At 53.4% G+C, this 16,439-nt stretch overlaps 1 protein-coding gene across 4 annotated transcripts; it reads left to right on the forward strand.

The window, feature by feature from the left end:
- The first annotated feature begins 1,435 nt into the window (after window positions 1-1,435).
- MOB3A (MOB kinase activator 3A) lies at window positions 1,436-16,140 on the forward strand. 4 transcript variants are annotated; one of them, XM_054050038.1, is made up of 4 exons: window positions 1,436-4,736; window positions 10,934-11,486; window positions 13,580-13,782; window positions 14,794-16,140. In XM_054050038.1, exons 2-4 carry the CDS (start codon window positions 11,069-11,071, stop codon window positions 14,821-14,823), a joined length of 651 nt encoding a protein of 216 aa, XP_053906013.1. In that variant the 5' UTR covers window positions 1,436-4,736; window positions 10,934-11,068; the 3' UTR covers window positions 14,824-16,140. The 4 variants fall into 4 exon arrangements, with proteins under 4 accessions (XP_053906013.1, XP_053906009.1, XP_053906010.1 ...); XM_054050034.1 differs by lacking the exon at window positions 1,436-4,736 and adding an exon at window positions 5,764-5,905; XM_054050035.1 differs by lacking the exon at window positions 1,436-4,736 and adding an exon at window positions 5,918-6,907.
- The last annotated feature ends 299 nt before the right edge of the window (window positions 16,141-16,439 follow it).

Genomic DNA, 16,439 nt, shown 5'->3' on the forward strand with positions numbered 1-16,439 from the left:
AAGGGGAAAGGAAGGGGAAGGGGAAAGGAAGGGGAAGGGGAAAGGAAGGGGAAGGGGAAAATAAAACAATGTACAATAAAAAATTATAAAAAGGTAGAATAAAATAACATAAAAGTTAAACCAAAGGAGCACCGCCCCACGCCCCCCCAGCCCCTCCTCCCGGCCCCGCCCCTTCCCCCCGCGGGAGGAGCCGCGGGCGGCGCGGGGTCGCGGCCCCTTTAAGAGGAAGTAGTGCCGGCGGCCGCGCGCTGAGAGGGGCCACGCGGGGAGCGCCGGGTGCTGCGGCGCGGGCGGGGGGCGGAGTGCTGCGGCCGCACGAGGGGAGCCGCTTCCGCGCTGCTGCCGAGGAGCTGCGAGCGGGCAAGTGCGGGGGGGCGGGGGATCTCTCCTGGGGTAGGGAAGCCTTGGAATTGGGGGGGGCTCTCCTGAGGCAGGGACCCTCTGGAATTGGGGAGGGGGCTCTCCTAACACAGGGACCCCCTGGAATTGGGGGGGGGAGCTCTCCTAAGTCAGGGACCCCCTGGAATTGGGGGGGGAAACTCTCCTAATGCAGGGACCTTTTAGAATTGGGGGGGGTTCCAAGGCAGGGACCCCCTAAATTAGACTGGGGGGGGTTGTCTCTTAAGGCAGGGACACTTTGGAATTGGGGGGGGGGGTATCCTAATGCAGGGACCCTCTGGAACTAGGCGGGGGGGGGGCTCTCCCAAGGCAGGGAGCCCCTGGAATTGGGGGTGTCTCCTAAAGCAGGGACCCTTTGGAACTGGGGGGGGCAGGCTCTCCCAAGGCAGAGACCCTCTGGATATGGGGATAGGGGGGGGTTCTCTAAACTCAGGGACCCTCTGGAGTTGCGAGGGGCTCTCCTAACCCCGCTGGGGGTTCACAGGACCCTCCATGGGGCAGGGGGCTGCCTGGAGAGAGGTGGGACAAGACAGGGCCCTCCCAGGGCAGGGACTTGGCTGTCTTTAGGGTCCCCCTACCTCCGGGTCCCAGCTCAGTGCTCCTTGCAGCCCTCAGGAGCGAACCCCAAATCCCAGAATTGGGGTAAACAGCGTGGAGAGGGGCCTCTGGCAGCATTTCCTGCCCTCTGCTCCGCCACACCCTGTGCTTCACTCCTCATCTCCCCCATCCTCCCCCAGCTGTGCTGACAGATGTTTGTGTCGCAGGTAAGGGCGCAGACCTGAGGCTCAGACCCCACTGTCTCCTCAGTGCCCGGAGAACAGGGATCCCCGCTTCCCTGACTCTGTGTGAGGAGGGAGAAATGTGGGAGCCAACTCTGCTGGGAACTGCGGGATGCTGAGCTCACAGCAGAATCCACCAAGAAACCGTTCCTGAGTGCCAGGACAGGCAGAAAGGGGAGAGCGGGAATTCCTCCAGAGGGAGATGAGAGGGGTTGAAGTTGTCCAGCGTGTGGCACAGATGTTCAGAAGAACCATCCGTCATTAAGCTGAAAGAGAGGAGATTGCAATGAGATCTCAGGAAGAAATGTTTTGCTGTGAGGGTGGGGAGGCCCTGGCCCAGGTTGCCCAGAGCAGTGGTGGCTGCCCCATCCCTGGAGGGGTTCCAGGCCAGGTTGGATGGGGCTTGGAGCCCCTGATCCAGTGGGAGGTGTCCCTGCCCATGGCAGGGGGTGGAACTTGGATGGGCTTTGAGGTCCCTTCCAACTCAAACCATTCGTGATTCTATGATCTCTGGTGCTAGGGAAAGGCGCGATCCCTTCTACTGTTTGGAGTTGAGGAGTGGCTGCACTTTGTCCGTTTCCATCCCTTCTTTGTTTAAAGCCCCTTTTCCAGGCTGGAAGGCTTCTGCCAAATGCGGGACAGGGGGAACTTTTACTGGGAGATGGATGTTTCCCCAGCCACCTGCTTATCACGGGCCCCAGGGCTGCATCTGTGCACTCCCGCTTCCTTTCCAAGCCCTAGGCTCACACCCAGCCCCGTGTTTATCTGTTGCTGTTTCTTGGACTCTGTATTCCATATCTTAAATTCACTTTCTGTATGAGTCACATACTTGTGGAGTTAACTTGGGCCAGAGCGTGTGCTTGTGACCTTCAGAAATCCCCGGAGAGGAAGGAGGGGAGTACTGGGAGCTGGTACCAGCTTGGAGATGTGGGAGCAAAAGCTGATGCTCTGAGTTTGGGCTGAGGAGCTGAGTCCAGGTGCTGAGCACGATGCTGGCTCCCCTTTTGGGACTGAGGATGCTCCTTGGGGTTGCCATCGTCAGGAATGAAAGCGGGCGCTCCTGTCTGCTTGGCTGAACCTTGGGGAGCTCGAAGCATCCTCACCACCCTGAGTACCATCCTCCTTCATGGCTTCAGCTCCCCTCCAATGCTGGAGCGGTTTGCTAGATGCTTCCTTGCCCACGTTTGGCTCTTTGATGGGATGCAGAGGACCCCCTGAATTGGAACTGAACTGTGGTTCAGTCCTGTTTCTAGAGGCTGGGCTGTATTGTCCTGTACTGGGTTTTATAACTCCTGCTTCACTGTAAATGGACCAGGGACCTCTGTGACCATCGGATGCGAAGGAAAAGCATTTCCCTTCTCAGTTGTGAAAGCCTGTGGGGTCACAGCTGGGATATTGCAAACCCTGACCTGCCCTGCACACGTCATTCGGATCTAGGAAGGGAATTGCCCTCAACGTCTGAGTTTTAATGTCTTATAAGACAGGAAAGTATTTTGTGATACTTGAGCCATAAATGCTGCTGTAAGTGGATCCATAACCAGCTTTGCTGGAGGTTTAGGAGCTTATCTTTAGGAATACGTAATATCCAGCTAATGCTGTCGATGAAGAGTGCACCTTGGGCTGCGTCTTTATCCTCCCGTTCCCAGATGCCCCTGGGAGGCAGAGTTCTCCGTGAATCTTGTTTCAGCCACTGCTGGCTTCCCGCTGGAGCTGCTGTGCTGAGAGTGCCGTTCTGCTTCCAATGAAACGGGAGATCTTGGGGAGAAATGTTTTGCTGTGAGGGTGGTGAGGCCCTGGCCCAGGTTGCCCAGAGCAGTGGTGGCTGCCCCATCCCTGGAGGGGTTCCAGGCCAGGTTGGATGGGGCTTGGAGCCCCTGATCCAGTGGGAGGTGTCCCTGCCCATGGCAGGGGGTGGAACTGAATGGGCTTCCAACCCTTCCAACCCAAACCATTCTTTAGTTCTACAGCCATCTGTACCCTGTCCCAGTTTGAAGCCAAAGCTCAGTAAGGCTCATGGCTGGATTGAAAGCCACAGCATTTTTTTTTCTTTACCCTGACTGCAGGCTTCTTCTGGGGCTGTCTGATGGGCCTTTGGTTTTTTCTCCCTTCCTTCTCTTTCTCCTCTCACTCTGTGGCAGCAGGTCCTGTGATGTGGTCAGTCTTGAGGTGATCTCCAGCTCCACATCAGTGGGCTCATTCCTAGTCCGGAGACATGCTAGTTTATTGCTTTACTGCCATATCTCCTCATGGAGGGGAGGGCAAGCCTCATGGGCATCTGCCTTCAATGCTGCTTTTCTTCTGAGAGCATCATGTTAACTTGGGGAGAAGAGGAATTTATTTGTCTGTGGGATTAGCTCTGCCGTGGGAAGCGTTGGCCTTGTGTCTGGCTCGTGCTCTGTCTCAGTCTCTGGGTGAAGGCGCTCGTAGCCCTTGCATCTCCTGTGATTCAAACCTTAGCCACCCTGTTAAAACTCTTTTGTCAGCCTAAGTTAAAATTCCTGCTCCAAACCGGTGTTACCTTCTCCTTAGGTGGGGGCAGATCCCAATGGAGCTGCTATTGGCTCAAAAATATCCCTGCCCAGCATGGACAGTGATGGGGAGCCTGGAAAAAAGGTGTTCCAGGCCAGGTTGGATGGGCCTTGGGCAGCCTGATCCAGTGGAAGGTGTCCCTGCCATGTGGAACTTGATGAGCTTTAAGGTCCCTTCCAACATTCATATTCTATGATTCTCTGAAAAGCAGAGCGAAAGGTGTAGCTGAGAACTTGGACTCAGCAAACACTGTGCTGCTCCATGCGATTCCTTTGCTGGGGGACGGAGTCTGGCTGCAGGAGAGCAAAAGCCCTTCCCGAAGGAGCAGGATGCAAAACACGGCCCCTGCAACCTCACAAAGAGAGCGCTGCTCCTAGCGTGCCGCCAGCCGCCCACTGCCTGTGGTTCATCCCAGGAATATTTGTCTGTGCAGTTAACCTGTCTCCTGGAGTCGTGACCCAGCTTGTCGGCTTAACTCAGCGCCTGCGGAGCCTGCAGCGGATTAGCTCTGCCTCCGCACGCAGCCGGCTTGGAATTGCGAGCGGGATCCGTGGAACCCTTCCAGGAGAGCTGTGTCTCTGGCATCGCTACGGATGCAGATGTCGCGTAAGAGGCAAGAAAATGGGCTCAACATCAGTAACACTTCAGGCTCTGACAGGGATTCCTGCTATGCTGCGGCCACTTCTGGGCTTGCAAGTGAAGATTTTTAAAGTTCAGCCTCTGCTGCCCGACCTCCCCCTTTTGGGAAGAAGTGACCTTTTACAGAAGTTACTTTCTTGTGTGGCTTTTCCACCCGCCGTGGGGAGGATGCCTGGGGGCTGAGGGGGCACCCCATGCTGGAAATCCAGCCTTGCGTGCAGAGGATAGAGGCGCTTTGGCCTTCCCTCTTCCCTGCTAGAAAGGGTTCTCCAGCCCCATCCTTACCTGCTTCCAGTGAGGATCTGCTTGTGGTGGGAGCTCCATCACACAAACCCCGTAACGTCCCTTCTGCTGTCGCCACGTGGGCTGGATCCATCCGTGAGCTCCAAGGTGGGCGATACCTTGCCTGCTTCTCCATCCTGCTCCTGATGGTGGACAAACGTCTCTCGCTGCTCGGTGAGGGGGAGCGGTTTTCAGCTGAATGAGGGGATATTTAGGTGAGATCTTAGGCAGAAATGTTTTGCTGCGAGGATTGGGAAGCCCTGGCCCAGGATGCTCAGAGAAGTTGTGGCTTCCCCATCCCTGGAGGTGACCTGGGCTTTCCGCTGCGTTTCTGTGTGCTGCCCCACAGGCTCTGCTTGGGTCACTGCGTCTCCTGCTAACCCGGCTGTGGCTCAATTTAACAAAGCTTTTGCCTTTGTGGTATAAACTTAATTTGACTTTAAAACTAGTCTGAAGACAGGGGAAATGAAGACACCGGTTAAAGCCAGGTATAACTATTTTTGGTCTTTTATTATTATCTGCTTCCTTTTCTTATGCATAAGGCAATGCAATAGGCTCTGTGTTTGCATGGCTTAGAGGCGTGTAAAGGGATTGCCCTGCTCCTCTTTCTGGGAAGTACCGGGAGCTGGGCTGTCGGTAAGATTCTTACTTGGGAATTTCCATATTGTGCAGCAGATTTGTATCACGGGGCTGGCAACAGCAAAGCTTTCTTAGGACTGACTTTGTAGTGTGATATAAAGGGCTCTTTGTTTGCCTAAACCTTGGGATTTCAGCATTTAAACTGTACAGTTTCTGTTAAGCGTGTTGCGAAGGCTGCAACTAAAGCAGTTTTCCAAGAGAAAAATGTGGGTATTGTCCTGCAGAGCAGCAGAACAAACGCGCTGCTCGTGTCTCGCCCAGCCTGGGGCTGTGGGTGCAGCTGGGCTGGATCCTCTCACGGCTCCCTCTCCTTTAACTTCAGAGCAGCTTCTGCTGCCAGGAGCTGGCGTGGATGAAAACCAAGGGATGCCGAGGCAGCTGCTGGGTTCTGCTCCTGGAGCAACCTTGCAGCAGAAAGGAGAGAAACACGACCGAGCTTGCGGAGGGGAAGGATGAGCCTTTGGGAAAACGCTGGCAGCTCCCTGGGCTGTGAGGCCGGAGTCAGTGCCAGACAGGAAGCTGGCTGACGTGGAAGCGCCGTCTTGCTGGGATTGTGGATGGCTTGGCGTGCCTGCCGTGGCCGCGCTCAGCTCTCCGCCTGCTCTGCATGCTCCTCGCCATGCTCTGCCTGGGCAAAGGTAAGCGTGTTGGACGAAGCTTTGCTTCTTATAGCGTAGAATAGTCTGGAAGAGTAGCGCAATCCTCATCCCGTGAAGGCGAGCTGTTGCCAGAGCAGCTCCAGAGGCAGAGGAACCGGCTGTAGTGAGTACCAGTCCGGTCCTGCTTGTCCTAACTGGTCTGATCCTCACTCTCCATATTAAAATCTCTGCTTTGATTGTAGAAAAACGGGATCCTGTGAATCTGAGCTAGTGGAGAACAACAGTGAGAAGGTGTTTGTGAAAGGAGGAGGGGAGTTAGGGGAAAAAATGTCCTTGTGCGTCTATCTGTTCTTTTTCATTTAAGTTCTTCATTTTGAAGCCACTTTGATTCTTTATTTTCAAGCCACTTTGCTCTTTGGGTGTACTCTGCAAGTTCAGTTTTGACTTGGAAGTGCCGGCTGCATCCAGTGCGTTGTGGCTGCTCTGTGAAACCAGCAGGGATGGGTTTGTGTCCTTTATTTGAATCTCTGGCCTGAGCGACGTGATAGCAGTGAGCGAGGACACTGAGAACAGCGAGGGGAAGCCGGGGGTTCCGTTTCAGGGAGCCGTGGGGAAGGAGTGACCAACTCAGAATCATCACCGAAGGGCTGCGATTATAGGAGTTTTTCATCTGGAGTTGGTGCAGGTGCTGAGCATGTCGGTGTCACCTCACGGGACACCAGCAGAGCTGCCTTCAAAGGCAGCGAGAGATCAATTCTTTTCAGTAATGCCTTGCGCTCAGGGGTTTTACGGGCTCTCTGAGCAGCCAGGGAGCAGGATGTGAGCTGCTGCGGTGCTGGGGTCACTGGAGGGAAGTGGCTGCTGGTATGACACCTCCCTAACCAGCGGGACCCTGCGGATTGCGGCCGCGCATCAAACGGGACTTTCATCCCCCCTCCCATTTTGAAGAAGGAAGCTCTGCCCCAGCGCCTGCAAGCGCTCCGAGGAGTTGAGGCGAGAGCTGAGCTGTCTTGGGGTGATCGGCTGGCGTGGAAGATGCAGGTAGGGGCTTGCTGGCGGGCTGACTCGCGGTGAGTTTGTTTCCCAGCTGCTTTAAACCCCTGCACAGCATCAGCGGTGGAGGGGAGCGCTGGGTGTTGCTCAGGCAGGCTCTGACGAAGCAGTCGTGGGGCTCCTGGGAGAGGGTTTTGGCCATTCAGCCTCTGCAGGAGGGCAGAATCCAGCAGGAATGTTACTGATGCCTCGAAAGCTGCAGCGGGTGTGTGAAGGGAGGTGGTGTCCCGGTGTTTCGGAGGAGGCAATTCTTGCCTTTTTTCATCCATCTGAGCTGTACTGAGGTCGCAAAGAGCAACTGCTCTGGGCGTCCCCTGCACAGCGCCTGGTTTTAGAGTCAAGCAGCACCGCAGGATCTGCTGTTCCCAGTGAGGGAAGAGAGAGGAATTCCCAGCAGAGCGTTTCCTTGGATCGCCATCGGCAAGAGGGAGGAGGGGAGAAACTGAGCTTTTGAGAAGGGCAGGGGGGGCCAGAGCTGGATCCCTCTCGCTGGGAAGCAGGGGACTGAACTGGTGTAACATGGAGCTGCTGCTCCCATGTCCTTGGGAGCAGCGGAGGAGACGGAGGTTTGTTTGTGCTCAGCCTGCCACAGCACGGGGCTCTGCAGCAGCTGTGTGATCTTGGAGGGGTGGCCAAGGTCCTCTCGGAGCACCGGTGACGTGGGCTGTAATCTTGACTGGCTGGAAAGGAGGCATAAACAAAACGTCCTGCGGGTTTGTTTGGGGAGATTAATTTTTTCCCTTCGTCTTTGAAGCTTGCGGATCACATCCAGGTGCTTTGCGTGTCCCATAACCTGATCATCCCCAACCTTTGCTTTCTCTTCTGTGCAAAGGCAGTGCCTCAGCGCTGCCCGGGCTGTGACTCCTGCCTGTGGAAGTAGGTGTTTTATGTATGATATCATCTTTGAGCAATGTCAGGGATGCTTTTGGTCTCTGTGCCTGTTTTTTTTCCCTAGAGCTAAACGTTTCTATAGCTCAGCTGCAGCCCAAGACTGTAATTAAACAGGCTGCATCTGCTTGAAGTCCTAGCTACTCATTTCGCTAATGTCTTCAGATGGATGCTGGATGGACTGAGAGACGGTTGCTGCTGCGTCAAGCTTCCCGGTTCTCATGAGCAATCTCTCTGTAGGAAGAGGAAGTTGTTTGTAGGACAGATATTGCCTCGATACCAAATAAGCCATGTTTGAAGCCTCTTCGTCCTGCTCAGATGACAATTTCTTCTGAAAAATGGTCCATGTTTGCTTCTTGTTGCGGGTGGCCCAGCCCACGGGATGTCTGGGTGTTTCCCCTGTGGTTTTTCCATTGTTTCACCCCATCCCCTGCTCTGTGCCGAGTCATAGAATCATGGAGTGGTTTGGGTTGAAAGGACCTTCAAGCCCATCCAGTTCCACCCCCTGCCATGGGCAGGGACACCTCCCACTGGATCAGGGGCTCCAAGCCCCATCCAACCTGGCCTTGAACCCCTCCAGGGATGGGGCCACCACTGCTCTGGGCAACCTGGGACGGGGGTCAGGTCCTGTAGCTGCAGCCTGAGCCCTGCTTGAGGATCGTGTCCTTATCCAGCTGAAGGGACACTGCCTGGCTGCAGGCTCTGGCCAGCATGGATGCACATGGATTCACTGGAATTTAACAGATCATACGGAAAATCAGTGGGAATAGCATTGAACTGTGTTGAAGGATGCTGCCAGCCCTCCAGGGACTGTGGAAGGTGATGCTCGTGCTTCTCTGTGGCTCTTTTCTTTTAAAGGATGTTTCTTTCTCCATCTTCAGTGTAAGGAAATCATTGCGTGCAAGTCCTTCTGGGACTGATTTCCTGCTGGGAAGAGCTTGCAGACTCAGCACCTGCTCTCTGCATCGTTGGTTACACGGAGGCCAATCCTGCCTTCGCTCCGGACGTGGCACCGCGGTGGGGTGGGTGCAGTCCCCTGGTGTTTCCGCCCACCGGTGCGCCTCGGCGTTGTGCCGCAGGATGTGGCCAGGCTCTGACACAGCTCTGGCAACCAAAGCTGCCACCTCATGCTCGACCGTCCCTCGGCTGCTTCCTCTAACCATGTCTGTGGTGGATCACACACCTCATCAGGATGTGTTTGCTGGGAGTGTGGATCTCCCGTAAGAACAAGTCTCACAAGGAGAGGCTGAGGGACTTGGGGCTGTTGAGCCTGGAGAAGAAGAGGCTGAGGGGAGACCTCATCGCTCTCTGCAGCTCTCAGGAAGGAGGTTGGAGCGAGGTGGGTGCTGGGCTTTTCTCCCAAGAGAAGAGACTCAAGTGATAGGAAGAGCTCCCAAGTCATAGGATGAGAGGAAATGGCTTTGAGTTTCACCAGAGGAGGTTTAGGTTGGATATTGTGAAAAATTTCCTTACTAAAGAGTGATGAAGCCCCGACAGAGCCTGCCCAGGGCAGTGGTGGAATCTCCATCCCTGCAGGGGTTCAAAAACCATGGACATGTGGCACTTTGGGACTTGGTTTAGTAGGGATGGTGGTATTGGACTGATGGTTGGACTGGATGAGCTTAGAGGTCTTTTCCCAACCTTAACAGTTCCATGATTCTGTGATTCTGTGCTCCTGCACAGAAGAGGTTCCTGAGCCTGTTTCTGCAGGAAAAGCAGCACTAGGAAATGTCAAGCCTGTTCTTAGTGGGACAAACTGCAGTGGTTTGGGTTTTCTTCCTTGCTATAATTAAATAAGAAAAGAAGAGGCCTTGGTTTAAATCTTTTTAATCTTTCTCCAGGGAAGAAATGCTGATTAGCGCTGTGCAGCATCTGTTAGAGAGGGGCTGCGTTGCAGCAAAGGTAGTTTTGACCTTGAATTTGGGGGTTTCTTGCCAACATGAGGATATTATTTGCACAACACTGTGGATCCTGTAAATCCAAGTAGATTTTTGCTTGGTGAAAGGGTTTTGCTTTGCTTGCCTGCTTATCAAAGTATGGAAACTCTTATTTGCCAGATTCAGGAAGGCATCAGCTTTAGTTCGTTTCTGTTACTTCATTTATTTCTCTGTAAAATAATATTTTTAGTACACGCAGCTTTCTGCCGTGAGCTTCCATCAAAGAGCAGCTTGACACGAATTATCCACAGGGATGGATGTGGGAACAAAGGAGGTATAATTAGCTGCAGATAAACAGCGCCCTTTCAGATCTTAGCATCAGTCTCACCCTCTTGGAGCTAATTCCTTTCCACAGACTGGAAGAGGAAGGCGAGGTTTCCCTGTTCTTCCAGCTTTTGACCAGCCTTCAACTTGAAGTGAGCTAAAGTGAAGTGAAAAACATATTTATGGTCTGTCTGCACCTGCAGAAGAGGCTGTGGCTGATGTTATTTCAGGATATTCTCTTTCTGGGTGCCTGAACTGCAACTTCTTCTTTTTCTTGTTCCTCTCTGCTCTTCCGTGTCCTGTCCTCAGTGCTGCGGCTGCGCGTGTGGCTCCTGCTTTAAATGGTTGGAGAGCACCTGGCAGGAGAGAGAAGCTTTATTGTGGGTTGTCATAACCTCCCCTTTGAGGTGAACTCGGAGGGAAGGGTAGGGGAAAATCCTGATCCAGGTGAAAGACTGGTCCAGGTAAAACCCATCTTAAAGTTTTACCCCTCTGTGGTGCGGCGGAGCTGCGTGGTGGTGGAGTTTCTCCGTGTTTCTATGCAGTTTGGGTCTCGGTGTGGTGATGCTGGGGGTGAACGGCAGCCATGTCCCACAGAGTCGCGTGCGGAGCCCACCCCTCGGTGTCTGGATTTGCTCCTTCCCATCCCATCTCTTCTCTGTGGGGCTGGATCCTTCATCCCTGCATCCGCAAGAGAGACTGTGCAGGGCTGACTCTTCCTTCAGCCTGAATCACCCCCGAGAGCCGAGCCGACACGCTGTAAAGGGGAAGGGAAAGGAAGGAAAGCTGGCGTTGGCTTCCTCCCCCTCCTCAGATCTGGGTCGAGAGCCCAGATGGCATCCCAGATCTCTTCCTATGGGATTGAGGCAAGGTTTCCTGTGGAGAGAGCTGCTCCTAATCGCTGCCCTTCTGTGCTGCCTTGCAGATCAGGACCAGATGAGCAGCGGGAGGTTGCTGTGAAGATCAGAGTCACCCCAGCCCTGCCCCGGGAAGTGACCCAGCAGCGCTGCGTCTCTGGTTGTCATCGCTACGGACCTGGAAAAGAAGAAAGAGAAGAAAAATGTCCCATGCTTTAAAGCAAGTGTTCAATAAAGACAAAACCTTCCGGCCCAAGCGTAAGTTTGAGCCGGGGACTCAGCGGTTTGAGCTGCACAAGAAGGCTCAAGCCTCGCTCAATGCTGGCCTGGACTTGAAAGTCGCCGTCCAGCTGCCACCGGGCGAGGAGCAGAACGACTGGGTGGCTGTGCACGTGGTGGACTTCTTCAACCGCATCAACCTGATCTACGGTACCATCAGTGACTATTGCACAGAGCAGTCCTGCCCCGTCATGTCGGGGGGACCCAAGTACGAGTACCGATGGCAGGACGAGCACAAGTACCGCAAACCCACAGCCCTCTCTGCTCCCCAGTACATGAACCTCCTGATGGACTGGATTGAGGTACAGATCAACAACGAGGACATCTTCCCCACCAATGTCGGTGAGTTCAGCTCCAGTTGTGACTGGGAAGCTGGTACAGAGCTTTCTCCTTGGAGCCCTGAGGTCTTGTTTCTGTTCCAGGTGATGCTGTTGGTCACCCTTGTAGCAGGGTGGTTTCGTTTTGTGCTGCTCAGTGTAATAAGCTCTTCTGAGCACCTGGGAGACTTCATAGCTCTTCTGGAATGTTAAAATACCCAAAGCTGTGCCAGGTTTGGAGGCATGGGTACCTTGAGGAAAGCCAAGCTGAGCCTAAGCAGCAAAAACAAGAGGCTGCTATTAGAAAAGTCAGTCTCTGGCAGAGCAAAGCTAGAGGAGGCCGTGAAAATGATCCGAGGGCTGGAGCTCCTCCTGTATGAGGCCAGGCTGAGAGAGCTGGTTTTTTTCAGCCTGGAGAAGAAAAGGCTCCAAGGAGACCTTAGAGCAGCTTCCAGTCCTGAAAGGGACTCCGGGAAAGCTGGGGAGGTCCCTTCCAACCCAAACCATTCTATGGCCCCACTGACGGGCTCCTGACAGACAGCTCTTCTAGAGCTGATTGTTAGCTTGCGTTGAACATGTGTGCTCTGTGTCTGGTGGCCTTGTTTCCATAATGAGCCTCTTTATTATTACAGGCTGGCGTTGGCTGACTCTGCCCTTTCTGGCTCGATGCTTCCTGGCGTGCCCTCGGTTGTTTGTTGCAGCTGGGTGGGATGCTGACACGTGCATGGAGGGAGGGGCAGCGTTTTATCTATTGCCAGAGTGATGGAAACCAGAATTCGACCTAAGACACCTAAATCTGCTTATCCAAACACAGCTTTGTGTGCTGCCTTTGGGACGAAGATTGTTGGGGTTTTTGTTTATTTTGTGTTGAATAAGATGTGAGAATTCAGTATCTAAAGCATTAGGTAAATGTGATTGATCCCATTCAGAGCTCCCATCTTCTGGGATGCAAAAGATAAAACGCAGCAGAGTTCCTTTTACTCCTGCCCCAGCATTTATCATAGAGTCGTGGAATGTTTTGGGTTGGAAGGACCTTAAAGCCCATCCAGTTCCAAACCCCTACCATGGGCAGGGACACCTCCCACTGGATCAGGTTGCTCCAAGCTCCATCCAACCTGGTCTTGAAAGACCCTTCCCTAACCCTAACTTGGTCTTTATCCCATCAAAGCCCGGATGGGGCAGAGTTGGCCCCTGCTTGGGACACATCTGTCGCACAAACATTTCCAGGTCTCCAAACGCTGCTTAAATCTGATACCGAGTGAGCAGAGGAGGGGGAAACAGGGCTGAAACAGCCAGTCCTTCCGACAGCCAGAGCACTGCAATCCTCCCCACCCGTTCCTCCTGTTGCCCAGATGCCTGCTGTGCTGCCTGGTGTTGGGACTCTTCTGCCAGACTTTGGGGACTCTGAACAGGGTGTTTGTTCTGACAAGCTTCCAACAGCAGGAGGGTTGTGGTTTGGATTTTTTAATTGTTATTGTTGTTGTTTTCAGCTCAGCTTTTCCCAGATTCTTCGCCCTGAAGTGCTGCAGTTCTTGCAGGGCACTGAAAGGTTTCAACTGATCCTCGCTCCTCCAGAAACCACCCGGGTGAACTTTAAACCCTGATATTCTCCTAGGGTGACCAGTTGGCCAGGCTTCGTTGCCAGGCCTCGGCTGAACAAATCCCAGAGGACTGATGGCTTTAAAGAGGACCTTAATGTCTTTAATTTTTAACTGAAGAGCTACAGACATATCAAAAAACGAGATAACTGTGGGATGCTAACAGCACCAGCTCTTTCTTTTGGGAAGTTGCTTGGTCATATCTAATGTTTTGCACTGTTTATGTAAACGGGCTGAAAAGGAGAAGAAGAAAACTCTATCAAACTGAAACAGCTGCTGGGGTTTTCAAGGCTAGTCTCTTGTTTTCAGTCACCGGCAGTGATCAATGGTTTGCAGCACTCTGTCACTGTGCTTTGAAATATCTGATCCAGACGGAAAGGGAAAAGAAGAGGGAAAGTGGAAATTTCCAGGGGCAGAAGCTCTTCTGTCTCAGTTTGTCTGTTTTATCAATTTGTTTTAGCCCCAAGGAACCAGTTTTAACTTCACTGAACGTTTCTCCTGGTCCTGTCTCCCCTCCCAGGTACTCCCTTCCCCAAGAACTTCCTCCCAGTGGTGAAGAAGATTCTCTCCAGGCTCTTCCGAGTCTTCGTCCACGTCTACATCCACCATTTCGACAGGATCACCCAGATGGGGTCGGAAGCCCACGTGAACACTTGCTACAAGCACTTTTACTACTTTGTGAAAGAGTTCAATCTCATAGACACCAAGGAGCTGGAACCACTGGTGAGTGGGATGGAAGTGGATCTGTCCAGGGCTGCAAAAGGGGTGGAGGAGTTGGAAAGGTCTCTCTTGGTACCTTCTCAAAACTGCCTAAATTGAGGACATCAGTTGGCCTTGCAGTTTGGCTCTCAGGAAAATGGGAGTCAGGATATACAGACACAGCCAAGCCAGGGTCATTTGGGCATCAGCTGGGGGAAGCTGATGTTCTCCAGTGACTTCCCTGCGTTTCTAGCAGCTGGCTGGCCTTGTTTGCGTGCCCCGTGTCCTCCAGGATGTAGATGGCTAAATCTGCCTCTCTGAGTTTAATTCTCGTGCTGAAAAACAAGGGCAACACCACTGCCTTTGCCGGGGGTCTGAAGGATGAGGAATGTGGCCAGGAGGTGGGGATGCACTTTCTAAAGCTGTGAGCAGCAGAGCGAACCTGCAGAGCCGCTGGGCAGTGGAAGGGTGTTGTGAGCGTGAGTGGTGGTGGGAAGACAGCCCTGCCCAATCCGCAGCTCTTAGTAACAGCGTCACTGCATGCCTGAGAAGAGTATTTACCACTCCACACAGGTGAGGTTTTTTCATCCACACCCTTACCTGGCAATCATAGAATTATGGAATGGTTTGGGTTGGTAGGGACCTCAAAGCCCATCCAGTTCCACCCTCTGCCATGGGCAGGGACACCTCCCACTGGATCAGGGGCTCCAAGCCCCATCCAACCTGGCCTGGAACCCCTCCAGGGATGGGGCAGCCACCACTGCTCTGGGCAGCCTGGGCCAGGGCCTCCCCACCCTCACAGCAAAACATTTCTCCTTAAGATCTCGTCTCAATCTCACTTCTTTCAGCTCAAAACCTTTCCTCCTGATCCCATCCCTGCGCTCCCTGATCCGGAGCCCCTCCCCAGCTTTCTTGTAGCCTCTTTCAGCACTGGAAGCTGCTCTAAGGTCTCCCTGGAGCCTTCTCTTCTCCAGGCTGAACAACCCTAATCTGGATCTTCATTCATGGTCCCTTGCTTTTCTGTCCCTTTGACAGAAGGAAATGACCTCCCGGATGTGCCACTGAGATCAGACCCTCCTGCTCCCACCTCGGCGTCTCTTCTGAGGACTCAGAGTCTCACTCCTGCGTTGGAGACATGATTCAAGGGGAGAACAGAGACGTTTTGTTAAAGAAATCTCTATATTTTTAACGAGTTTCAATGTAAAACTGTGATATTGCAGGAATATTTTTTTAAAGATGCTCTAGATTAACTAGTTTTTTATAGTAATTTCTATAAAAAAAAGAAAATATTTGGGGCCTCTTGGTGGAACTGCTTGCTCTTTGAGGAGGGAAGAGCCGCCCTGTGTTGCCTCGTCCCTGTCTCCTCACTGCAACGGCACCAAGCAAGCCGAGCCAGATGCTTCAGACAGAGCCGTGTTGTGTAGCTGGTGCTGCCATGGAAGCGGTACTTCCCTCTGGACACCCATTTCCCACTCGTGAAGGGAGGTTACGTGGGGATTGGGGAAGAAATGTTGGTGTACGTGGATTCCCTGAGGTGCTGTTTGGTTCCAGCACCTCTTCCACTGGCTGTGAATCCAGTTTTTGGACAGAGCTGCTTTTGTGTTCGCCCTCTGCTTGGCATCCTCTCCCCAAGGCTTGGCCCACCTTGCTTTCCCTCTGAAAAAAAGTTGGACTTGGATTTCTTCCTTGGCTGGACCAGTGCTGCTGCTGCTGATGGAGCCGTGCTGGAGCGCTGCCGATGTGAATCTGCTCTTGCATTTTATACCAGCTCCAAGCTGAGCTTTGCCCCGTGCACAGCCCTGGCAGCATCAGGCCAACCAGACCTGTGCCTTGTGGTCATGAGCAGAGGGAATGCGCTGGAAAAGGCGTGGGGAAGTCTTCTCGAACACCTGCACTTCTCCACCTCCTTGTGGTACGCTGACCCTGCTGAGAAGGAACTGGGCTGCTTGCTTTCCAGCTGCCCGTGGACCATTTTCTGCTTCCCGTTAGGGTATGGAGCCTTCTCCCTGAGCAGCACATCCCACTCAGCTGCACAAATCTCATAACCAAAGTCTCTGGTGTGAAGGCAGAGACCACAGCCCTCGCCTGCTGCTTCCCCAAGCGACTCTGCTGCCTGCCGAGAGCTTTGCAGCGCCCCAAGGTAGGTAGATGGCTCTACCTAAGGGTCTGGGGTTACAGTGAGGGCAGAGGTTTCTATGAACAGGGACCAAACCACCACTAACTCATTCTTCCTTACCAAGTTTTCCTGTGTCCTGGAATCTCTGTACGTACGTGACTCTCATTTCTTGTACTATCGTTAGGACACTCGTACAAATACCACTATAATTCTCTGAAATGGATCCAATAAATTATGGTGTATTTACATAGCGCACTCCGATTGCTAAACGTCTCATGATTACAAGCTCGTCAGAGGCTTTCTATCGGCAAAACAAACACAGTGTGTCTGAACTTCTCGGGAAGCGTGCTGGAGAGCTGCTCCCTACAGCGCCTGAAGCTCCAGGTGTTTGCTCCTGGCTCTGCTGCCCTGGGCTGTGATTCCTCTCGCTCCCCAGGTGTCCGGACTGGGCTGCTCTGAGCCCCACGCACGTTCCCAGGGCTGTGGGGCTGGAGCTTGACCAGCAGCCTTGTCCTGACTTGCGTCTGGAATGTCACTATTCCCAAGGGGTGATTGTCCCAACTCT

Source organism: Cuculus canorus, chromosome 27 (assembly GCF_017976375.1).
Source record: "Cuculus canorus isolate bCucCan1 chromosome 27, bCucCan1.pri, whole genome shotgun sequence".
NCBI lineage: Eukaryota > Metazoa > Chordata > Aves > Cuculiformes > Cuculidae > Cuculus > Cuculus canorus.